This window comes from Rattus rattus, chromosome 17, assembly GCF_011064425.1.
Source record: "Rattus rattus isolate New Zealand chromosome 17, Rrattus_CSIRO_v1, whole genome shotgun sequence".
In the NCBI taxonomy this organism is placed as follows: Eukaryota; Metazoa; Chordata; class Mammalia; order Rodentia; family Muridae; genus Rattus; species Rattus rattus.
In genome coordinates, this window is record NC_046170.1 from 948,666 (window position 1) to 973,819 (window position 25,154).

The following is a 25,154-nucleotide window of genomic DNA, read 5'->3' on the forward strand; positions in this document are numbered from 1 at the left end:
ATGATTCATAAAATGCAGGCTCTGGCTGCTCAGGGACTTCTCGGTTTCCTTGTCTGTTGCATAGGCATAGTGACTGTATTATCTGTTCCTCCGTTGTAAAGAATGTAAATGAATTAATGCTTGTAAGACAACACTGGGTCGGGCTCTTAGTAGGTCAGGATTATGAGTATCAATCGTTACTCATAATCTAGTGGAAGCGAAATCAATAGAAGAAGTTAAAAACCAACTGATTTTTTTTTTCAAACTGTATTCATCCCACCCCCAGAAACTTGGGGAAAGAAAGGGTGGGATTAAAGAGAAATGACCAGCCCGTTTTGCTACTCTTGTTTAATTTGCTATTCTTGTTTTACTTCACTCTGGAGAGAATGAGTTAATCTAAAATGTGGGGCTGAGGAGGTGGTTAAGAGCACTGACTGTTCTAGAAGTCCTGAGTTCAATTCCCAGTAACTACATGGTGACTCACAACATCTGTAATGGGATTTGATGCCCTCTTCTGGTGTGGTAGAGAGTGACAGAATGTGGTAGAGAGTGACTCATGTACATAGAATAAATAAATCTTTTTTTAAAAGGAATCAAAATGCATTTGATGCAAGAATCAGTAAACTAAATAACTTAAAACAAAAACCAAGAGCTTCCATTGGTGTTGTCCCTTCCACTCACTAAAGCCTAATATGGAGGTACAGTATCTGAGAGCAGTAGTTTTGAATGAGTAAAGCGATGACGCAATGCACAGTTCTTCATGAATCTTAGGCTTTACATATTAGGCTACCAAAACTTCATGATGGTCTCTTTTTGTATTCTGTTACACTATTTGGTGATCAAACGTACAGAAGAGAGGAAAGACCAGGGTACTATTTTCCTTCCAACAGAAGCTATTGCCTTGGACATGGATCCTTTTCTTCACTGTGTGATCCCAAACTTCATCCAAAGCCAAGACTTCCTGGAAGGACTTCAGAAAGAACTCTTGAGCCTGGACTTCCATGAAAAGTACAATGATTTATATAAGTTCCAGCAGGTATTTATTCCTATTACATTCATTGGTTCTTCCTCCTCAGAAATCCCTTAGCCATAAAATCATCCACTAGTGGTGGCTGCAGAGGTAGCTTAGTGGTTAAGAACAGTAACTACTCTTCCAGAGGACCCAGGTTCAGTTCCTAGCACAGACATCAGGGGATTCACGAACCTCTAAAATCACCCACAGACAGATACACATACATCCATACAATTTATCTATCTATCTATTTATTTATTTATTTATTTAGACTCAAGGTTCTAGATTAGGTTTGCTTTCAAGCATCTTCACCTTGGCCTTGTTGAACATTCCTTTACATGACCTTACTGAGTGTTAACTATGTATTAATTGCTGTGATGGTTATAAGGGAGACTTTTGACAGGTTCTGCCCTCTAACGTCTTCAGTAGTAGAGATGATAGTGACAGAAATGCTTCAAGCTAGCGAGTGGGCCATAAACAAAGGGATGGCATATACTTGGGCAGTGGCATGGTAAAGATATATAGCCATTCAAACTCTTGAGTTCATGTCTTTGCTTTTGTGACTTGATATATAGCAGTTATAGTATTCTACATTGCAGTATATCCAGTAGGAAGGGAAAATTATGTTTTTCCTTTGGAGAGTAGGAGTGCTGTTTTGATCGCAACACTACGAGTACACTAAGCCCATACTCTACTACTGAGTTTCACCCCCAATTTTCCATTCTTTTTTGGTGGACAGTATAATTTAGCAGAAGGGGCCATCTTGAAATCAAAATGTTGTTTTTCTACTCTTAGAAGACAGGCCTGTCTAGCACAAAAGTACAAGTAATTGGTTCCCTCAGTATGGAGTCATCTTCAATACATTGATCACTCATAAACTCTCTAGGCCATCAGGGTTGGCAAATTCAAAAGGGGGCTGGAGAGCTGGCTCAGCAGTTAAGCACCCTGGCTGCTCTTTCAGAGGACCTGCCTTCCAGTCACAGCAGCCTCATGGTTGCCCCCACCCATCTATAACTCCAGCCCCAGGGAATTCAACACCCTTTTCTGACCTCCAAGGACAGCACGTGATAAGCACACATGTACAATAAAATGAGGAAGCAGATGAAGAATTATCTCTGTTTTCTTTGCATTTCCCCTTTGCTTTTATCTGGAGTAAGAGAGAGACTAACATCTTATTCTTTTACACTATAGCTGGCCATCCGCTCAGATCCTACCCCACTCCAATTTGTAGACCTCATACGTAGGATTGAATTACCCAACCTAAATACTCACATGAGGAAATGCTCAGAAATTCTAATGAAAATCATATTTTTATCCAAGTAAAGTTTATGGGGTTAATGAAGACCCACAGTTACCTGCTGTTATAATTGTATCAACTTTTCAACCCTAAGCAATGTCTAATTACTAAATTGAGAGTGTGTGTGTGCATGCGCGCACAGCGATGTAACTGTGCATATGTGCCTTTTATCAGGCACTAACAACCTTCATTTTGAATCAGTTTCTTATTGGCCTGAAGCTCATCATCAAGCAGGCCAGGCTGGCTGACCAAAGAGCTTAGCACTGAACTTGTAAGCACATTGCCACCCAGCTTCTTCTTCTGGGGATTGAACCTAAGTCCTTGTGCTTGTCAGGCAACCGTTGTAATGACTGAGCTATCTTTCAACCCCAGAATCATTTTTATTTGATGCCGTTCGACAAAAGAAAGTATTTTGTTAATATGAAATCGGAATGAGCAAAAAAATAAAAACAAAAACAACAGTGGATTATTAAAAAAAAGAGAGAGAGAGAAAAACTATTGCCTATTATAAACTCTTTTTACCTTGCTCACTTTGGGGCAGGATCTCTTTACCTGTATACTTCTTTTCATGTGCTATAAATTTAGCAGATAATTAACTGGGTCTCTGACCTATTCTGACCATGTAATGTGTGATAGTTTGTGTATGCTCAGCCCAGGCAGTGGCCCTGTTTGAGTAGGTGTGGCCTCTTTTGAGTAGGCATAGCACTGTGGGTGTGGGCGTGGGCTTTAAGATCCTCAGCCTAGCTGTCCGAAAGCCAGTATTCTGCTAGCAGCCTTCAGAAGAAGATGTAAAACTCTCAGCTCCTCCAACACCGTTCCTCCCTGGATGCTGCCATTCTTCCTGCTTTGATGATAATGGACTGAATCTCTGAACCTATAAGCTAGCCCCAATTAAATGTTGTCCTTATAAGAGTTGCCTTAGTCGTGGTGTCTGTTCATGGCAGTAAAACCCTAACTAAGGCCTAATTCGCCTGCCATTAGTATTCGTGTAATATCTGTCTATTCTAAGCATTGCCAAGTGAATACTTTAGGACAGCCCAAGTGTCTCAGTCATGAAGTTCTCGTCAGTGCCCTGTGAGGGAAGTATGCAACTGTTCCTGTTTTACGGATAGAAAGCTATACGTCCTTTTTTTTTTTTTTTTTTTTTTTTAAGATTTATTTTATATGTGTGAGTACACTGTCACTGTCTTCAGAACACCAGACGAGGGCACTGGATCCCATTACAGATGGTTGTGAGCCACCGTGTGGTTGCTGGGGAATTGAACTCGGGTCCTCTGGAAGAGCAGTCAGTGCTCTTAACCACTGAGCCATCTCTCCAGCCCAAACAGAAAGTATTCTTTTTTGTTTGGTTTGGTTTGGTTTGGTTTTCAAGATAGGGTTTCTCTGTGTAACCTTGGCTGTCTTGGAACTCACTCTTTAGACTAGACTAGCCTCGAAGTCACACAGATCAGCCTGCTTGACGGTTGGGAGTAAAGGTGCGTGACATCACCGCCTGGCCAGAAAGCATTCTTAAGAGGTATTTATTTATTATATATGAGTACAATGTAGCTGACTTCAGACACACCAGAAGAGAGCATCAGACCCCATTACAAATGGTTGTAAGCCACCATGTGATTGCTGGGATTTGAACTCAGGACCTCTGGAAGAGCAGTCATTTCTCTTAACCACTGTGCCATCTCTCCAGCCCCTGCTACATCCATTTTTCCTTCACTTCTAGAAGCAACACTTTTCCTTCTTCCTTCACTTCTTTAAAGTAGCAACAATAACAGAAACACGATGGGCTTTTTTTTTTTTCATTAAAAGATTTTCAATCAAATGAAAATGTAAAAGCTCTTGAGCTAACTTCCCCTTCCGCATCCATCCTGGCTTTTTGTTTGTTCGCTCACTTGTTTTGAAGTTAGTTTGATTTGGTGTGATCTGTTTGTTTTGAGACTAGGTCTCTTGATAGCGCCAGGGCTAGCCCTCAAACTGACACTCCTCCTGCCTGTACCCCCAGAGTAGGGAGGGCCCAGGCCTGTGACATCACACCACTGGCACAGTTCTTCTAACTCCCCTCCTGTCAGCACACTCTATTGCGCTTTTGACTTTACCGCTCCACTAAAACTATACCTATTGAGACACTCTCCGCCTCCACGTTCGTAAATACTGTCGTCACCTGGCGTTCTTTGACCTTTTACGAGGCTGAAACATACACACTATGCTACAAAGGCAGGTATTCCTCCATCTCTCAAGCATTCGCACTCCTTCCTGGACACGTTTCTCCTCTCCTTTCAGGGTACCGTACTGACTTAGTTATTTTTCTGTTACTGTGAAGAGACACTGTGGCCAGAGCAGCTTATAGAAGAAAGCGTTTAATGCACACACACAACTGCAGAGGGTTAGCAGTCCGTGACCATCACGGTAGGGAGCACGGCAGCGGGCAGGTAAGCACGATTCCAGAGCCACAGCTGAGAATTCAAGTCACTCACAAGCACTAGGCAGAGAGCTGTAACTAGAAGTCCCGTGAGCTTTGACATCACAGCCCACCCCCAGTGACATACCTCCTCCAAGACCACACCTCCTGTTCCTTCCCAGTAGCCCACCAGTGGGGAACCAAGCATTTAAATATATAAGGATGGCAGCCATTCTCATTCAAACCACCACAAATACTCCCTTAATTTTTCTTCTTATTGTAGAGCACTTTTTCTTAGTTTCCTTTTCTGGGCTTTCCCCTTACAACCACCATTTTTTTATTTTAATTAATATCATCGGGGGAGGCATGGTGGGACGACTGTCAGAGGACGACTCTGTGGCCGCGACTCCTTCCAGTTTTACATGGGTTCCAGGTGCAAACTCTGTCAGCAGATTTTCACACAAGCACCTTTACACACTTAGCCATCTCACCGGCTCACATAACCAACTTCCTAATGACAGAGTCCTTCTTAACGCCAGACTAATCAAGAGTTTGATCTCTGAATTAAGATCGAACACAGATTTCCATGGAGCCTCATAGCTTTCTGTCTCTTCTTGGAAGTCTTATAGGAGTCTCAGGGTTAGAACCAACATTAATCGCCTTCAACTGATTCTGCCATTCCTCTTGATCTCAGTTCTTAACTCCCGGTTCACTCCTCATGTCCTGTCCACCAAGGACATCCTTCACTGCATCCCAAAACACTTCCTACACTTCCACCATCAACAGAGTTCACCTCGTCCAAGCTGTCTCTCTCACCATAGTTACTGTGTCAGCGTACTAGCCAGTCTCCTGGCTTCACATACCTATGTGTCACCATTTTCTTCCTTTTTATAAGTGGATTCAAGAGAGATAGAAAGTTAGTCAAAACTTGCTCACAAACGTTCACAGAAGTACCATTTATAGTAGTTGTAAAGTAGAAGCACCTAGACATCTATCCACCGAGTAATGGGTAAACGAAATGCAGCATCCCAGTCTAGTGGAGAATCAGTCAGGGCTGCAACAGGAATGAAGCTTAGAAACATTTTGGTAAATGACAGGAGAGCCAGACTCTGGGACCAGTGAGATGGTTCAGCAGGTGGGAGCACTTGCTTCTGAGTTCAGACTGAGTTCAGACCCCACATAAAAAGGCTGGATGTGGTGGCAAACATCTAATCTCAGCCTCCTCTGGTGAGGTGGAGGCAAGAAGCTTGTAGGCCAGCCAGCCTGGAGTCTGCAGTCGGTAGAAACAAGAGGGACCGTACCTCAACAAGGTGCTGAACCCTGATGTCCTGTGGCCATGGCACATTGGTATCACACATATTAATACACATATACACATACTACATGTTCACACTAGGTTAGATGGGCCATAGAAACAGAAACTGGGTGATGCTTGTTACAAGGCAGTACTAGAAAAGCATGGAGTCTGACTACCGACTAGACACAGGGTTTCACAGTGTTAAATTCTAGGCTTATGCAGCATGGTTGCCCACATCAGGAATTTGTGAAACCGTGGAGTTGGGTGCTTTCAAGTGGTTAAAATGTCTGATTCTTTACAATGGGGATTTCCTCTCAAGATTTTATCTCATGGGGCTGAAGAGACTGCTCAGAGTTATTACTTCCAGAGGTCTTGAGTTCAAGTCTCAGCAACCACACGGTGGCTCACAACCATCAATGATGAGATCCGGTGCTCTCATCTGGTGTGTAGGCAGAGCACTGTATGTAAATAAAGAATTAAAAATAATAATTTTACCTCACGTTCCTTGTTTGCCTGAAAACTAATGACTCTTCATTTCCTCGGCCGACAGCCATGTAGAGAGGCCCCAGGCCAACACGGTGCCTTTCATTAGGCCTTCAAGCCTCGTCTCCCTCTGCTTCCCATTCGCACCTCCCCCAGCCACTTAGTGTCTTTACAGCATTTTGGATAAATTTGCCTCTCCCTCATGGAAGTCTAGCCTGGGTACCCTACTTACCATTGCAGACCCTTCCCGCTCTCAGCACAGCCCATCCCTCTCTGTCGTTGTCCCGTGTGTGTCACCTTTAAGCTAACATCAATTTTATGTCTACTCTCTGCATCCTTCGACAAACCTGAACTTCTCTGTAATAGCCACTTAGGTGTTTGTTAATTGAATTATACACAAATGCACCAATTTGCCTGTATCAGAGCTGTCAGATGGCGGGGTCACCCATCAGACCTGGTAGTTCTCTTCAGAGTCTGGGTTCGTAGCCACAGAGTTCTACTGTCAGAGTTCTTACTGCCCTTCTTTGCATGTTGTAACAAGGAATTCTTTTTTTCCCCCTTTATGATAAAGTCCGATGATTTGAAGAAGAGAAAAGAGCCTCATATCTCAGCCTTGAGGTAAGCAGGTTATAATATTTGTCGGGAGCCAGATGGGTGTTAGGCACAGCACCGAGTTTTAAATATTAGATCACGAAGTCTTTGCCGACATTATTGTGTTTGGTAAAGGAGGTAACAAACCGGAAGAAACTAGATAACTTCTTTAAGACAACCAAACGAAAACTGAAGGAGCTACGATACAAGTTTAGGCTTTGGTTGGCTTGATCACTCTCCCTTTCTCCCTCCTAACCTCCCTGCCTTTCTTTCTCCCTTCTTTTCAGACAGGGTCTCAGGCTGGTCTAGCACTGTCTACGTATGTAGCTCAGCCTGGCCTGAAAGTCACAGAAGGTTCCTACCTCAGATTTAACAAGTGCTGATTACCATGCCTGACTCCAAATTCTTAATCATTAAATGTTTGGCTTTCTCACTTATGGAGGAAACAAAGTAACATTGGAGCTAGCAGTTACTGCTCAGGAAGCTAGGAAGTTCTGAAAATTAAAACTCCAGTGTTGACAGATACATTTTCATACTGCCACAGGACTTTAGAAGATGCTGTATCAAAACCCTTAGCAGTATATATTTAAAAAATTATTATGCTCATGAGTGTTCTGCCTGTGTATGTGCATGTGCACCATGTTTGTGCAGTGCCCATGGACACCAGAAGATGATGCAGGAGCCCCTGGAACCGGAGTTCCAGATGGCTATGATCTGCCATGTGGGTTCTGGAAACTGAACCCAGGTCCTCTACTTCTCTTAATTAGTGTCACCTCTGTATACCCCCAAGTATGCACATTTTATAGAGTGGTTCTAAGATCATGACAGAAGGAAGAAGTACTCAAAGATCCCATACAAAAAACTACACAACCATTAATACGCATGTGAATTTTAATAAGCACGGTCACACTTTACTCTGTCAGTTCAGTGTTTTGTTTTTCAATCTCTAAGATCTAGTATCCTGGATAGTTGCTGTATTCTATTTCAGTTGGCAACCTTCTCTCCCCTTACAGATGTATAACGGTTGCCACCATCAGACACCACTCAGATGCCTTGAAAAGAACTGCCACGGACATAAACGTCTACCCCTGTATACCAACTGAGTTTCTTTCTACTTCTGTCAGTTTGTTTTTCTGGGATGACCACATGCTTTATAACAGCTGTTTTCCATACATCTGATAGCAGCCTGGGCAGGTTTTTTCTTTCTGTCTAGAAGTATAGCTTATGCATTAGCTGTAACTCACATTGGGTACTAATTTAGACTTTCCTCCCAGAGAGGGACAGTTTCACTGTAACACACTTCATCTCCCGAGTGCAAGGCACCTGTCATCTCTGACTGAGCATCATTGCAGATTGGAAGTCACAGCTCAGTAACACGAGAGCTGAACCTCCTTGACCATTACAAAACGTTGCTCATTTTACCTGCCATGTATGTTCTGGGCATCCTCGTGGAGGACATTAAAGATGCTGAGGATGACAGAAAGTAGAGGCCTGTCCTGTGATGCGTTCACAGAGTGTAGAAAGAGCGTTCTGTAGCATTCGTTTTGAAAGTTGGGGTTTCCAGAAGTGTTTATCCCCACCCTTACCCCCCCACCATTGTCTGAAAGCCATCATAGCAGCTGGCTGTATTGGCACATTCTGCATAAGTGGCCCTGTGCCTTTAGATGTTACCCAACACTTCTGGGGTTTTCCCAGCCAAGCACAGTATAGTATAGGATATAAACATGATAAGAAAATGGTGGTGGAATCTTTTCCCCAGGAGACTTAATATGTAGCAATTGACAGCACAATTGCATTTTTTAAGGAATTTCTGTTCCATGCCTTTGAGCCAAAAATACTGTATCTGTACATACATAATTTGATCACAGGTAACTTAAATACTTGGATTTGGAGTTTGTATTTTATTTTTGTTGTTGTCTTTGTTTTCAGATGAAATCGTTCTATATAGTCCTGGTGGGTCTTGCACTTACGGCAATCCTCCTGCCTTACCTTCCTCAACACTGGGATCAGAATCATGTACCATATGTCTAACTAAAGGTTTTTAATTAACAAAGTTAACATTATTTCAGTTGACTAACTCAACTAGTTATAAATTATATTAAAGAGGCTTCTACACAAAGACCAGAAGGCTAGCTTAGCTTATAATGGAAATAAATGTTCCTTATCTTTTATGTTAACACCCTGCTCGCATCAGAACACCTGTGGGTATTGTTGACTGTTGTGTGATTAATATAGTATTCATTGTTACTACATTTTAAAGTCATTTTGTGGGCCAGTGTGTTGGCTCAGCTGGTCAAGGTGCCTGCCACCAAGCCTGATGACCTGAGCTCAATTCCCAACACAGAGGATAAAAGAACAGAACAGATTTCTCCATATTGTCCTCTTACCTCCACATGTGTTCCATTGTATGTGTACACACACACACACACATACACAAATAAATTTAAATTTTAGAAAGGTCATTTTAGGGCTAGAGGGCTCAGTGGTTAAGAGCACGGACTGCTTGCTCTTCCAGAGGTCCTGAGTTCAAATCCCTGCAACCACATGGTGGCTCACAACCATCTGTAATGGGATCTGATGCCCTCTTCTGGTGTGTCTGAAGACAGCAACAGTGTACTTATGTATAATAAATAAATAAATCTTTTAAAAAAATTAAAGATAAAGAAAAAAAGAAAGGTCACTTCATGATCTCCTGCAGCCGCTCACCCAGGCGCTTGTAAGTGGCAATTCTAGTGTTACTGGAGCCCCTAGGACTCACTACTCAACCCTGGACCCAGCTTCTTGCCTTTGTGAAGAAAAAGTGGCATAAAATACATCAAAGGGAAAAATGGGTTTATTGACAGTTATGTCCCAAAGTGAAGAGAGAGCTGTTCTCAGTCGGACTCTGCCTTCCCCACAGCACCGTTGCAGTTTTAGAAAGGATGCAATAAAAAGCAGGAGAGGTACACATGTAGATTTAACCAAAATGAGAATTAGAAAAAGACAGTTCAAAACAATCCCAATTTCAAGGGCACATCACTGCATTAGTATTAGTGCTTATGACACTGAGGTTTATAACAGGAAATGCATATTTGATCTTAGTCCCCATCGCTGGCAGCCAGCTCCTAAAACGTAAGTGTTGGAGTTAATAAAGGCAAAAGGGAAATCTTTTCTCAGGAAAAATCCTTTTCTGTCGTACCAGAGCTGAAGGTAACGAACACCCCTAAGGTTGGGGAAGGAGGGACAGCTGCCAAGAGGATAACGGAGAGGAGTACAGCTCTCAGCCCTAATGTTCTACCTCTACTAAAAACCAGAGGGTGTTCGGATGGAGTGGGAGGAGTGCCCCCAGTCTGAGTCTAGCCTGAGTGACGTAGTACATTGTAGACCAAGACTGAACTACAAAGCAGAAGAAGAGGGGCTTACGGCTGGCTGGGTTCATCACCAGTGGCCAGTGGTGTGTTTAATCCATCAGGCCTGTGTAGCAAAGCATCTGTAAGTCGTGGATGCTAGAGAGATGGAGACAAGCTCTGTTCCTTTTCCCAGCACTTTATGCTGTGAATCTTTTATATTTGTCTATAGAAAGATTATTTTGTTAATGTGTGCCTGCCCTAGTTGAGCTCATGTGTGTGTAGATGCCCCTGGAAGCCAGAGGACATTGAATCCCTTGGAACTGAAATTGCAGATGTGAGCTTCCTGATGTGGGTGCTGAGAACTAAACCCAAGTTCCCTGCAAGAGCAGGGAATGCTGCTAACCACCGAGCCATCTCTCCAACCCCTGAGTTGTCTCTTTTTATAATAAACTAGAAATACAGTAAGCAAAAATTACCTAACAAAGGCTCCAGCTTGAGGAGGGTGTTGTAGGGACCTCATATTTATACCCAGCCGGCAAAACTCATGAGCTGGTCTTCTGATTGGGTCTGAAGGTTGGACCAATCCTGTGAGTCTGAACCATTAATCCTGTAGGTAGTGTTTCCAAAAATAGGTAGGTACCAGCAGAAAGCCCACATGTTTGATGTCCGAAGCAAAATGTGTGAAAATAGCGGTTGAGTTTTCCCATCTACTGCGGGAAAGGCTTTCTGACAATGGGTGATTTGTAACGAAGCCCTGACGTGGGGGCTTACGACGGCGCTCAGGGCGCTGGTGTGGAGGACATCCCAAATGAAGGCAAACTGCTAGAGAACACAACGCATGGGGAGGCTTGGAACAAGAGCACTGTGGTAACTGGGAGTTACACTGTTTCTCTGGGAACTGGACACTGTGCAAGTTTAAAGGGAGCCGGAGCGTCTCTCGGGGTCTTGTGAGTGAGATTTGAGAGCAGCGCCCCTGAGTAAAATGTGACCTTGAGAGAGTATGTATAGGACTAACACAGCTGCAGACCGAGGCCATCTGTGGCCTAACGAGCCGTCTTTTTTTGTTCACACTTCTAGGACACTTATGTTTGAAGATTTTCGGGCCTGGCTTTCTAAGGTTTCCGGCATTGACCTAGAAGCAACCGTTGACATGTCCTGTGCTAAATACGAGTTCACTGGTAAGGAGGCTAACGCCCTGCTGTCTAAAGATTCCGAGGCTTTAGCTCCACCATGATGGACGGTAGTGTCAGGGTACCAGGTAGCTTCGTGTCTTCCCTGTAAGGACTCGGCTCATACACAGGAATAGCCGTCACCACAAAGGGTAAGGTAATGGTTGTCTGTGGTGTATGGAGCTATTGAACGTGTTTGCAGAAAAGTTCTCATACCAACCCGCACACAGTATTGTAAAACTCAGAAGGTGGTGCTATAAATTCTGTTCAAGACTTCTAACAGTCCTCCTCTCCTTTAATGCTGGTTTTCCTTCTCTTATTCTGAATTTAGAAAGTGGATATAGGAAATGGATATGAAAACAGTAACAACCCTGTCACCTGCCTTTCCCCCTCAGAGCTTTTTTGCCTTCCAGTTCCCCTTCTGAACTCAGAAATGTGCACCGGAGTGTGTATGGAAGGAAGGGTTACGTGGATTTGTCTTACTAAATTTCTTTTTTTTTTTTTTTTTTCTTTTTCTTTTTTTCGAGTTGGGGACCAAACCCAGGGCCTTGCGTTTGCTAGGCAAGCGCTCTACCACTGAGCTAAATCCCTAACCCCGTCTTACTAAATTTCAATTCAGGTTTGCTGTCACATATGGTCTTGGGGAAGTCTAAATTGGTAAAGTGTTTTGGAGATGAACTTAGGAATGCATGTGAAAAGCCATGCTGTATCTTTAGTACTTTTTCTTACTTACTGCTTTATTTTCTTTGAGACAGGGACTCGCTTTTGTAATTCGGGCTGTCCTCAGTCTAACAGCTCATCTGGAGCGACACCACATCTAGCTTTTTTATTTTTAATTTAAAATAATTTCAAACAGAAGTAGAATCAGAGTCAAGCATGGCGCAAATAATTTGTTTTCCCGTTTTACTTGAAAGGCAGTTGCAGTCCTGAGATTCCATAGGCCTGAACACTGCAGTCATTCTTCCTCTGTGACAGTAATGAACTTCAGAGTCAGAAACGTGACGGCCAGTGTTGCTCCCGCCCAATTCATAGACGTCGTTCACTTGCTACTGTTCAGTCCTTGAGGCGAAAAGATCTTGTGGAGGATGGCGTACCGCATCCGCTCGCCCTGTCTGCCGAGCCCCCTTCAGTCTAGATCAGCCTCCTGGTCTCTCCTCGACTTCCTGGATCCTGATGCTTCCACAGACTTACAGACACTTGTCTTTTAACAACTCCTTGGGTCTAGATGTATCCGTTGTGTCCTTATGATTGGGTGATTCTCCTCGAGATGTGCATTTGGAAGGAATGCCATAGCTAATGCTGAGCTTTTCCTGAATCCTGCTGGATGGTTCAAAGTGACTCTGTAACCTTGAGATGTGACCTTGGAGAGCTTATGGGGAGGCCAGTCTCAGATCGCCGCGCCTTGCTTTGCCTTCCTCCTTCAGGACACGCTTTGTGGCAGATGCTTTTGCTATTCGTTCTGCTGCTGGGATTGAACCAAGGGTCTCAACTTGCTAGGCAGATGCTGTCTCTGAGATGTAGCCTCAGTTCTCTCTCTCTCTCTCTCTCTCTCTCTCTCTCTCTCTCTCTCTCTCTCTCTCTCTCTCTCTCTCTCAGTTGGCATCTAAGTTGCCTAGGTTGCTTTTGAACCCACCCTGTAGCCCAGATTGGCTTTAACCTTGAATCTCTTGCTCAACTTCTGCAGTAGCTAGGATTGTAAAGCTTTGCTCCCAGACTTGACTATCAGAATTGTGGGAGACAAACCAAGAACCTTGAACATGCTGCTCTAAGATTATGTAACTGCCATGTTTGTCGGCAAACCTTGGTTCAGTTATCTTCACATGGTAATTTTTATATTGGTAGATCACTGCAGTGTAAGTTGCCATGAGGCAGCTTGGTTCTGACAGTCTAAGTTGCATTCCCAAGACCTACATGGCAGAAAGGGAGGACCACCTTCCTACATTGTCCTCTGATCCACATGTCCCTCTCCTGCCACCAACATCACAAGAAATAAATGTTTAAAATTAAAAAAAAAAAAAAAAAAACAAAGGAGCGTGTATACCCATGTGTCTACACAGGACAGCGAGTGCAGCCATTAAAAGTGATGTCAGGGTGTGTATTGATGGAAAGACGCTCGCCCTGTAATTTTGAAACACTCAGTCTATAACCCACCACTATAGCATAAGCATTTCTTTAGGTAAACATATATACAAGGGAAAAGTACTACAAAAAAATATGTGGAAAGTAGTGTTTCCATAACCGTATTGTAGATCTGTCTGTATTGGTTGTGTTTAAAGCTTTCTATATTGTCTGAGTGTTATTGCTACATTTACACAAGAGAAGCGTCATTTTAAAACTGCAGGACAGTTACAGCTGGAGTGGACGTTACAGACGAGTGTCAGACCTGACAGAATACAAGGCAGGTAGCAGCGACCGTGTACGCAGAGACCTAAATTACGCTCTCGTGCTTACAGATGCTCTGCTCTGCCATGACGATGAGCTGGAGGGGCGCCGGATCGCCTTCATTCTGTACCTGGTTCCTTCCTGGGACAGAGACTTGGGGGGCACCCTGGACCTCTATGACACTGATGGTAAGATGCACGTTTACCAGCTCCAGGTAGCCACTCCTGAATTCCCAGCACTTGCCTCAGGACAGCCACTCTGACATACGATGTGTCAAATGACAGAGAAACCGTGCACTTAGCACAGTGACCACCACGGGTGGAATTAATGCAAGCCCAACCACCACCTCTTGAAGTTAAATTTCAGGTCAGTTCTCCAGAGACCAAGCTGATTCATATGAGAAGTGGGCCTTAACTGTGTCCTAACCGCACAGGGTAAAAAGCACACCAAGCTCCATGCGCCGATGAGTCTGCTAACAGCAGTCTGTTTGACAAAGAGTTCAGGTCTTTTGAGGGGCTCACCACGGGATGACTCCAGGAGAATGAGAACCTAATCTGGCTCTCATCAGCAATGGGTGGACGGTGTGGGAGAAGCACATGTCACCTAGCTGAAGGAGCAAGCTTGAGTGACAGGTAGGAGGGGGAGTATATGAGAAGGCTGAGGGCTGGATGAGGCAGCCGGAAAGTGCTAAGGATGCTGGGCCCTATTCATGGGTGTCTTCTCTCCCGATGCAGAACACTTGCAGCCAAAGCAGATTGTGAAGTCTCTTGTCCCTGCCTGGAACAAACTGGTTTTCTTTGAAGTGTCTCCAGTGTCCTTTCACCAGGTAAAGACCGTAAGGCAAATCTACAGTGCCCTAGGGATGAAGGGTCTGGCTCTTGGATCACCCACTAACACTGTCTCCTTCCCGTTGGACTCACTGTCTCACCAGGACCTTTGCGTACCCAGCCTGACGGGCTCAAGCTAGTGTGCCTTGACCTGTGTCCTCACTCCCCATCCCTTGTGTTGATGCCGATGGTCTCGCTCTTGCAGGTGTCTGAAGTCCTGTCTGAAGAATTAACACGTTTGTCCATAAGTGGCTGGTTTCACGGTCCTTCGTTAGCCAGGCCTCCCACCTACTTTGAGCCCCCAGTCCCTCGAAGCCCTCACATCCCGCAAGACGTAAGCATAAATTATTGGAAGTCTTACTTTCTGTGCTATACACACATCAGTCGTTTTTCTGACTTCACTTGGGAGGACGTGAGAACTGGCATGTATTTTGCAGCACTACCCATCAAACCAAGGGCCTCGCAGACGTTAACCAAGCATTCTTCCAATGAACTGTATACTCAGCCTGTTTTCCTGATCTTAAGATTGGGTTTTGCCAGTGCTGAAACTAGACTTGGAACTTTCACTTTTCTTAGACAGATACTGATAATGTTTTTGGCATAGTTTTCCAGTACTTGTTTGTTTGATAGGAGAAAACATAAAAAGTGAGGAATGTGGAATGGTGCTATAGAACAGAAGGGACTAATGGATCCCCTGTATCTGCTGCTTCTCTTATAAGCATGAAATTTTATACGAGTGGATCAACCCTGCTTACCTGGAAATGGATTATCAAATGCAAATTCAGGAAGAATTTGAGGAAAGGTCTGAAATTCTCCTGAAGGAGTTTCTTAAGGTAGGCCCATACCCTGGTCTGTATGTGTTGTTTGACATTTAGTCTTGGGAAACGTGAGTGCCCCAAGACTTATTTTCCCTCTTAGTTCAGATGTTTATGTCATTCTCTTCAAATAAATTGATATCCCCAAGATTCTGAGAACTCTTTTGTTAAGGTTTATCTTTTGTTTTTAAATAAAAGCATGAATGTATGCACACATGCATATGGGTGCTTAAATGCCAGAAGTGGGCATCAGGTCCCCTGGCACTGAGTCAGTTCCAGGTCGGGGTCCTCTGTAAAAAGCACTTTAACCACTAAACCATCTCTCCTGTCCAGGACTACACTGCTCAGTGTACACATACACATCCCTGCCTTGATAGGGACTGGATACCTAGTTGGGGTTTTTTCCTGTTCATTTGATTAGTGTGGTATTTGCTAATTTGTAATAGATAGATTGCTACTTATAGTTGATCTAACACTGAATGTTTTGACCATCATGAGCCAACTTGAGTGGAAAGAGGGCGGAAGTCAGAATCATGTGCTGGCTCAGGTTTCCCTGACCTGAGCCAATCAGCCTCACTAGGTATTTGTTGTATTACTGGTTACAGTGCGACGATACCCACCTTGCCTTTCTTGCAGAGTTGCGAGAGCTCTGTGAGACAGCACACACTGACAAAGCACTCCATGACCACGGCGGACACAAATACACATTCCCAGGAGCTCTTCCTCCACGAAAAAGAGGAGGGGTTCGGGCTGGAGAGAGGGCTCAGTAATTTAGAACACTGAATGCTCTTCCAGAGGTCCTGAGTTCAATTCCCAGAAACCATATGGTGGCTCACAACCATCTGTAATGGGATCTGATGCCCTCTTCTGTTGTGTCTGAAGATAGCTACAGTGTACTATAAAGAAATAATTCTTTAAAAAAATTAAAAGAGGAGGGGTTCTGTAAACTGACTCTGTCAGAATTTCACAGCTGACATTGAACGTTACAGAATTTGAGAGGCTTTATCTTGTTACAAAAGTAATAGCAGCTAACGCCTGTCTTTAACTCCATTTCCAGGGGATCCAGGGCCTCTTCTGGCCCTCATGGGCAGTGCACAGACACATAAACATTCAGACAAAACGCCCATATACATGTAATTTTTTAGGTGAAGCCTCTTACGGGTATATTTTAATAGAAAGCCAGGTTCTTAACATTGTATTTGACTATGCTAAATTCGAGAGCTTCTTAAATGAGGGGACAAGTGGGACCAAGAGAGTCTATATTGGTGTGTAGAGATGTCCATTTTACTGAGACTCGCTAATACAGTTTACCTTTTCCTCACGGCATCCTAAGAATCCAAGAGGAGTTAGTGCCACTAGGAATCTGAGGTTTAGTGATAAGCAATTTAAAGTAAGCTGTTCAAGCACTAAGAGCTAGAGAGAGGGTCAGAGTAGGGCCATTTGTTTCATAAGCATGAGGGTCTAAGCTCAGACCCCTGGCACCCATGTGAGCAGATGTTTGTTTGCTTATCTTCTAGGGTAGAGATAAGAGGGTGGAATTGCTGGCTACCAACCTAGTGGGGCGAGGGTCTGGGAACCACAAGCTCCGGGTTCAGTGAGGAACCAGTGGAAGAGATACTTCTGGCCTCTACCCACACACGCATGGGTGCATGTATTCATGTGCATACATTCACATGCATCACACGCATGCAAATAAAAATCTTTAATAATAAATTTACAAACAGTAACGGAATAGCCCAATGACACTTGGTTCCTTTGGGTACAGCTGCCACAGAGACCATGTATGAAAGAGGAAATAATCAAATGGTCCTGTTAGGAATCAGCCAGCTGATATTCTACAGAGCCACTTCTCCTCATGGAATAGTGAGGGATTGATTGCAGGAGGATTTGCTAACATCTTTATTTGCTTATTTTCCAGCCTGAGAAATTTGCAAAGGTCTGTGAAGCCTTGGAGAAAGGAGATGTGGAATGGAAAAACCATGGTCCCCCAAACAAAAGGTAGAGGTCACCATCACAGGGGGTTCCATCTGCATTTAGCATCTCCCTTTCGTCTGCACAGCTCATCCCCAGTAGGACACTTGCCTTAATATTTAGTTCCCCAGGACATGCTGTGGCAGGTCCTAGCAGAGTCTCACTGTCGTCATAAGTTGTGCTGTCACTTAGGGAGAAAGGCTCAAGGCTAATGACCAGTTTCGATGGATGGGCAGTCTCGCGTGTGGGGCTGAGAGTTTGCCATTGCTTCTTTTCAGGTTTTATGAGAAAGCGAACGAAAGTAACCTCCCTGATGTTCTGAAGGAGTGCATGGGCCTTTTTCACTCAGAGGCAATGTTCCTGCTGCTCTCCAACTTCACCGGGCTGAAGCTTCACTTCTTGGCCCCTTCAGAAGATGATGAGACCGAGGACAAAGGAGAGGGGGAGACAGCCAGCGCTGCTGGTGGCACTGAAGAAGGGACTAGCCAAAGCCCCCCAGGGCCAGAGGATAATCAGGCAGCCGTCGGCAGCCACAGTCAAGAGAATGGTGGACAGGCAGACCCAGAACCACAGGAAGACGAAGCAAAGAAAGGTAAGCTCACCGGTGTTAGGACTCGCTTTTATTTCCACCTGAAGCCATTGCACTGATTTATCCCTGGGTGTCGGGATGGCCACGGTCTAAGGCACCAGACACAAATGATTGATCCTTCCTTACCCACGTAACAAGTACTTCCTGAGCATCCACTATGTCCACCTCAGGAACAGGAGAATAAAACAAAGTCAGCTCTCCTGGATCTTGAGTTCTCCAAGGAGATGGCAGAGGTCAGATCTATACCCAGAAAACAAAGAAACCTCACGCAGAGCTGAAAGCCGGCATAGCATCTTGTGTCACTTCCCTCGGGACCACGCCCTCACTGTAATAAAGTTACTGTTTCTCCACCGGCCGCTCTTCCCGCCTTCCTTCTCATTCAGAACGGAGCTGTGGCACTTCCTCCCAGAAGCTTTGCCATTCACCCTCTCGCCTGAGGCTGCTCAGCCATAGTCACTCTTTGTCACATGACCCCATTACAACGCTGCCACAGTCTCTGTGGATCCAGACGTGCATCAGCCCTGTTGTGGCGGAGGGGTCATTTGGAGTTGTTGTTCTTGTGTCCATCCCCTTTGGCTCTTTGCGATCTTTCTGTCTTCTCTTCTGCATAGCTCCATCCCACTTAGGACTGAGTGTTCTCCGTTTCTCCGCAGTGTCCAGTTGTGGGTGTCTGTGTTAGTGTCCATCGACTGCAAGGAGAGGGTCTCTGGTGGCTGAGCGCGGTCTATGGGACTAGCAGAGTCTCCTTGTTGTGTTCCTTTAGCAGAACACTGTTGTTTGGGCCACCCACGCAGTGTCAGGCGTGGGTCCCATCTCGTGGTCGGCGTGGTGGGTTACTCCCATGGTGTCCGTGCCACTGCTACGCCAGCGTATCTTTCGAGCAGCCCGCCTCTGTAGATCACAGGGTTTGTGGCCGGGTTGATGGCTACCTTTTCCTGTCTGACAGCATGCAGAGTACCTTCCAGTACCATGAACACTAACCAGAAGGGGCGAAGCCTCTAGTGAGGCACCTCCTTGACCTCGCCGTGTTCAGTGCGATATGTAAATGATGTCTTCGGTAATAAGCCTTACCGTCAGTTTAGAATGACTTTAGCAATGGCCTGAGATGTTTGGGGCTTTCCATGGAGATGCTTTGGCCAGCCACTCAACTAGATAGAACCCATTACTGGCACCGGAGGTTTCACACGATGACAAAGGCGGCTGGTTGGGACATTGTCTCCCCCGCTCTTTGTTGACTCCATTTATATCTCTTGACCGTGTTTCTCTCTTAGGAAACTTGTACAGTAGTAGATTCCCATGTAACCCACAATGGCCCTTAGTGTTAGATGTCCCTCCCCATATTTCCATTCGAAGATACGTTCCCTTAGTCCCTTACTCTAGCCTCGGTGGTTATATGGATTGTAGTATCAAATGCTTAAAAACTAAATCCACATGTAAGAGAGATAACATACAGTGCTTGTCTATTGGTCTAGGTTACCTCACCCAGGATGAATTTTTTCTAGTCCTATTCATCTACCTGCAAATGTCATGATTTCATTTTTTAACATCTCAATACTATTCCATTGTGTAAACACACCACATTTTCTTTATCATAGGTTAGTGGACATCTAGACAGTTCCCAATTTCTGGCCCTTAGGAACAGAGCAGCAATGAACATAGATGAGCAGTTTGTGTATCTGAACAGGATGCCGAGTCCTCTGGGTGCACGCCCAAGAGTAGTAGCCGTCCTGAGCTAGAGCTGTTCCCAGCTTCCTGAGGGAGCCGATTTTCATGGTGGCTTACAAGTTTGCACTCCCGCCCTCAGTGAATACCTGCTCCCTTTCCCCACATCCTGGACACCATGAGCGGTCATTTGTTTCCTTGATCTTGGCCATTCTGAGTGGCAAACGACAGAATCTCTAAAAGTACTTTATTTTCAATTCCCTGGTGGCTAAGGATGTTGAATTTTTTTTTTTTTTTTAAGTGTTTCTCAGCCATTTTGTTTGATGCTTTGAGATTACCTGGCTTAGTTCTGTGCCTTGGTTTGGCGATAAATGTTTAAGATTCCAATATCCTCTTGTGGGTTTCCCTTTGAGTTTTTAGGGTCCTTCCCTTCTGCTTAGTTTTGGTTTGAAATATCTTTTGTCAGATACTAAAATGGCTACACCAGCTTTCTTTGAGTCCATTTGCTAAGAACATCGTTTTCCATCCTCTTATTCTAAGGTGATATCTAGCCTTAATGGTTGGGTGTGTTTCTTGCATGCACTAGAAGGATGGAGCCTCTCTTCCCATCCATTCTGTTAGTTTGTGTCTTTTTAGGGGGAATTAAGACCATTGATATTAAGAGTTACCCATGAGCAGTGTTTATTGATTCTCGCTATTTATTTGTTATGGTGTGGGGGCTTTCCCCATTCTTCTGATTGACCGCTCTTGGATTATTTATTCTTTGTTTTCTTATGTAGTTTGCCACCTCAGGCAGTAGTAGTTTTCCCTTTAGTGCCTCCTATAGAAGTGAATTGGTAAATAAGCACTGCTTAAATTCAGTTCTATCATGGAATGTCTTATTTTTTCCATCTGTGGTGATGGATAGCTTTGCTGGGTATAATAATCTGGGCTGGCATCTGTGGTCTCATAAGAGTTTGTAGAACATTCATTCAGGCCCTTCTAGCTTTTAGAGTCTCCACTGATATGTCAGGCGTTATTCTAATTGGCCTGCCCTTACTTGGTCTTTTGGCTGCTTCATCTTTTTCCCTTGTAGTTTTTAATATTTTTCCTTTATTCTATGCATTTAGTGTTTTAATTATTATGTGTCATGTGGAATTTTTCTGGTCCTGTTTGTTGTTCTATATGCTTCTTGTAGGCATTTAAATGCATATATAGGCACTTCCTTCTTTACACTGGGAAATGGTGCTTCTATGATTCTGTTGAAAATATTTTCTGTGTCTTTGGGTTTATTCTCCTTCCTCTATGATTATTATTTGTAGGCTTGGTCTTTTCCTAGTGCCCCAGATTTTCTGCTTGTTTGTGTCTGGGTTGGTTTGTTTTAGATTTAACGTTTTCTGTAACATTTCTTGTCCCTTGTCTTCAGGGCCTGAGCGACTCTCTTCTCCATGTCTCCCACTTTGTTGGTGAGGCTTCTCTCTAAGATTTTTGTGTAATTTTTCACCTCCAGTTTTTCAGATTGGGGTTTTCTTTCATTATTCTCTTTCAACTTTCATGCCTTGAGCTGTTCACTGTTTCGTCCCACTATTTCTTTGTGGTTTTGTGGACATCATTAAAAGTCATTCACATACTGTTTAAGGTCCTTGAACATAATTAACGTCCACGTCTTGTGCTTCAGCTGAATGGCGTCTCCCAGGCCCCACTGTAGTAGAGTTGCTGGGTTCTTGTGCAGGCATTTTATCTTGGCCCTCCATGTTGTGTTTCTGTGCTGGTGTCTAAGCATCTGTAGTTACGACTGAAGTGATTCTGGGTGTTGGTGTCTCTGGGTTTTAGGAAAGTGGATTGGCTGTGGGTTTCCCGGTAGAGAGTGCTTCTCCAGGTCAGTTGGTGGCACAGAGGAATAGAGTTGGGCTAAGAGGAAAGGCTGAGAACTGAGGGAATGAACTAGGACCTCCTGTCTGCACTAAGAAGCAAGGTCCCCATGGAGCTGGAGGTGTGGTGAAAGGAGGGCCTCTTGCAGGGAGGCTGCAGAAGGACAAATACATCTGCAGAGAGGAGCATGAGGGCTAGGAGAGACCTCCATCTGTAACAAGCGTTGGAATCCTCAGGGAACAGAGGTAGGGTGAGAGGGGCGGCCCCTGCGAGCGTGCTGCTGCAGGGCTTCCGGTGAGAGACCGGGAAGGAGAGTGAAAACCTGCTTACCGGAGTCCCGGGGTGCTCACTGGGATCCCAGGCAGAAAGTGTTTCTAGGTGTCTGCTGCTGACACAAAGGAATAGGGATGGGCTAGAAGGGACGGCTGAGAGGATCCAGAGGAAGGAGCTAACTGGGTCTATAACCAAGAGGCAGTGGCAGACCCAGAGTCTCTGCCTTCCTTTAAACTTTATAAACGTTGTCATTGTGTGTTCTTTCTGTGGCACTGGGAATGGAACTCAAGGCTTGGCCACGCCAGGCAGGTGTCGTGCCACCAAACGCTATCCCTAACCCTCCGACTCTACAAAATAGTTTAGTGCTCAAAGCTGGGCATGACGAGACACCTCTAACTCCAGAATTTAGGAGGCTGAGGTAAGAGGACTGCATCCTCAAGGCTGGTCTGGGCTTTGTAAAGACCCCAGCTCTTCCAAGTAGGCAGCAGGAAGGGCAGGACAGCTCAGTGGTCAAGTGCTCTTCTGCCATTCCTGGCTCCACAATTGGATCCTCAGCAATAACCAGAAGATTTAGCAATCAGTCTGTCTGTCTACCATCCATCTGTCTACCGTCCATCTATCTACCGTTCAAATAACCAAAAGATTTAGTAATCAGTCCATCCGTCTACCGTCCATCTATCTACTGTCCATCTATCTACTGTCCATCTGTCTACCGTCTATCTTCCATCTGTCTGTTTTCCGTCCATCTGTCTACTGTCCATCTGTCTACCATCCAAATAACCAAAAGATTTAGTAAACAGTCCATCTGTCTACCATCCATCTACCGACCATCTATCTTCCGTCCATCTATCTACTGTCTGTTTATCCACCATCCATGTTTCCTGCGTTGGTGGTGACATAAGAAATCTCTTCCTTGCTTTAAGATGCATAAAAGTATGCTCAAGGTTTATTTATTTACTGAATCATTTTGTGATTAAATCTCTCCTTCATCTAAAATGTAAAGAAACTGAGACTCAGCCAGAAGTGCTGGCCCCTTTCACCACAGCATTCTTTGGCAGAGCAGGTGAATCTCTGAGTTCAACTTGGTCTACAGAGAGTGAGACACTGGAGAGAGGGAGGAGAGAGAGAGAAATTGACATTAGAACTTGGCATCCTCCCCACTGAGTAGTAAAACCTCATAACGTCTGACTGTCACAAGACCTTATGGTGGGTCTTGCCTTCAAGCATTTGTATCAAAGCTGTAAAAACCTGCTGGGCATATTTTGTGTTTTCTTAGAATCAAGTGTTCCCATGTGCCAGGGAGAGCTGAGGCGCTGGAAAACTGGTCACTACACTTTAGTCCACGACAACAGCAAGACGGAGTTTGCCTTGGACCTGTTTCTGTACTGCGGCTGTGAAGGTAGGAAGGAGCAGAGCAGTGCCGTCTCCTGAGTCCAGGCAGACTCTCCAGAGGGACTCGCTCCAGCTCAGCCGACTCATACATACTGGCCGCTGGCCACAACCTCAGAACTCTCCAGGGTACTGGGGACGGTGAACTTCAGTCTCCCCAAATAGGATTTATATCTGGGTATGGAAAGGCTAATCCCTTTACTTTCCTCTTTCCGCATTCATTGGTAAGCCTGGGTTTCAGTTCAGCTGTCTGGGAAATTAGGCGTTTAACAGAAGGGAATCCATGACAGCAGACGCTAAAGGCCAATACACAAGTCCCAGAGCCCCTGTTCAGCAGGAGTCCCTCTGGCAGTGGGGGCTCAGTGCCGTTTTCTTTCCCTCGTCAGGCTGGGAGCCAGAGTATGGCGGCTTCACCTCCTACATTGCGAAAGGTGAAGATGAAGAGGTAAGTGGCTTCCTTCGAACAAGTTCTCCTTTCTAGCTCTTGAAAGAGTCCTGTTCTTCAGACACCAATTTATTTCCTTATTGGTTTTAATTGTTTTTGTTTTTTTGTTTTGTTTTGGGGGGGTTGTTTTTTTGAGGCAGGGTCTCACTATATGGCCCAGGCTGGCCTCATTCTTGGCACAACACTCCCGCCTTCAATGACCAAATGCTAATGCTACAGGCGTGAGCCATCACGACTGGCAAGAAACACAAATTGTGTTACCTCAGCCAGTGGTCTTAGCTGAAAATTCATGCTAGCCTTGAGGTGGCTCTGATTTTACAAGAAAATGCTGAGCTTGCAGTAATGTTGTGAAAGGGAAGTCAGCACACACTGTTGTGCCTTACTGAGGGGCGTGCTGAGGCCACGCCCCCGATCTCTAAGTAGCTGAAAACACACTAGGCAAAACCTTTTCTGAGTTTGCGCTAGTGAAGCAGAGCTTGTTGGGAAATGTCTAGACAGAGAAAAGCTCATCTCCTCCCTGCTTAAATACACCCCCCCACCCCACCCCCCCACCCCCACCCCACCCCACCACCACCACCACCACCACCACCACCACCCCCACCACCACCACCACCACCACCCCCCCCCGCTCTGTGATAATTCCCCGCCGAGCTGAGAGTGACTCTGGGCTCTGACGTGTCTTGTGTGTCCTGTTTCAGCTGCTCATAGTGAATCCAGAAAACAATGCTCTGGCCTTGGTCTACAGAGACAGAGAAACTCTGAGATTTGTGAAGCACATTAACCACCGCAGCCTAGAGCAGAGGAGCACCTTCCCAAACAGAAGCGGGTTCTGGGACTTCGCATTCATGTATTACGAGTAACAAGACTGGGCAGGGCCAGCTAGCATTCGCTCCACCAGTGCTGGGAAGGGAAGCGCGGCATGCTGGGTAACTAAGTGCCCTCCTTACAGGCTGCCCTTGCTGGCTGTGCTGGTGCACGCCTGTAATGCCAGCCTCAGGAGGCAGAGGAAGGGGACCTTCAGTTCCAAGGTCAGTGTGGCTTAGACAGTGCGACTCTGTCCCCAAACATACAAATCTTGGTCATCCTCTCATAAAAGTCATGATTGTCCTCAAACTAGACATCATGCTGGAGCTATGAACTTTTCCCTTGGTTTTTAAAAACTGGTTTTCCCCCATTTGAATTCTTTTGGTTCTATAGTAACTGCCTTGGCAACTTTCTAACTTTGGTGATTTTTTTTTTTTTTAATTTATGGTTAAATACACACACACCCATACACAGTTTAGCAGGATAACATTTGTTTTTGGTTTGAGGGGGGTTGGGTTGTTTATTTTGTTCTTTTGACAGGGTTTTACTATGTAGCCCAGGCTAGCTCTGAAATACTGATCCTTCCACCTCAACTCC

At 44.9% G+C, this 25,154-nt stretch overlaps 1 protein-coding gene across 1 annotated transcript in view; it reads left to right on the forward strand.

The window, feature by feature from the left end:
* Ogfod1 (2-oxoglutarate and iron dependent oxygenase domain containing 1) overlaps positions 1 to 24,869 on the forward strand; it is a 25,796-nt gene extending 927 nt beyond the window's left edge. Inside the window, exons 2-13 of the mRNA XM_032888092.1 lie at positions 870 to 1,015; positions 7,032 to 7,078; positions 11,458 to 11,558; positions 14,003 to 14,119; positions 14,666 to 14,757; positions 14,964 to 15,092; positions 15,478 to 15,591; positions 17,492 to 17,571; positions 17,823 to 18,136; positions 23,196 to 23,318; positions 23,695 to 23,753; positions 24,452 to 24,869. Of these exons, the coding sequence (XP_032743983.1) occupies positions 870 to 1,015; positions 7,032 to 7,078; positions 11,458 to 11,558; positions 14,003 to 14,119; positions 14,666 to 14,757; positions 14,964 to 15,092; positions 15,478 to 15,591; positions 17,492 to 17,571; positions 17,823 to 18,136; positions 23,196 to 23,318; positions 23,695 to 23,753; positions 24,452 to 24,613 (1,484 nt within the window). The 3' untranslated portion in view covers positions 24,614 to 24,869. The remainder of the gene's footprint in view (positions 1 to 869; positions 1,016 to 7,031; positions 7,079 to 11,457; positions 11,559 to 14,002; positions 14,120 to 14,665; positions 14,758 to 14,963; positions 15,093 to 15,477; positions 15,592 to 17,491; positions 17,572 to 17,822; positions 18,137 to 23,195; positions 23,319 to 23,694; positions 23,754 to 24,451) is intronic.
* The last annotated feature ends 285 nt before the right edge of the window (positions 24,870 to 25,154 follow it).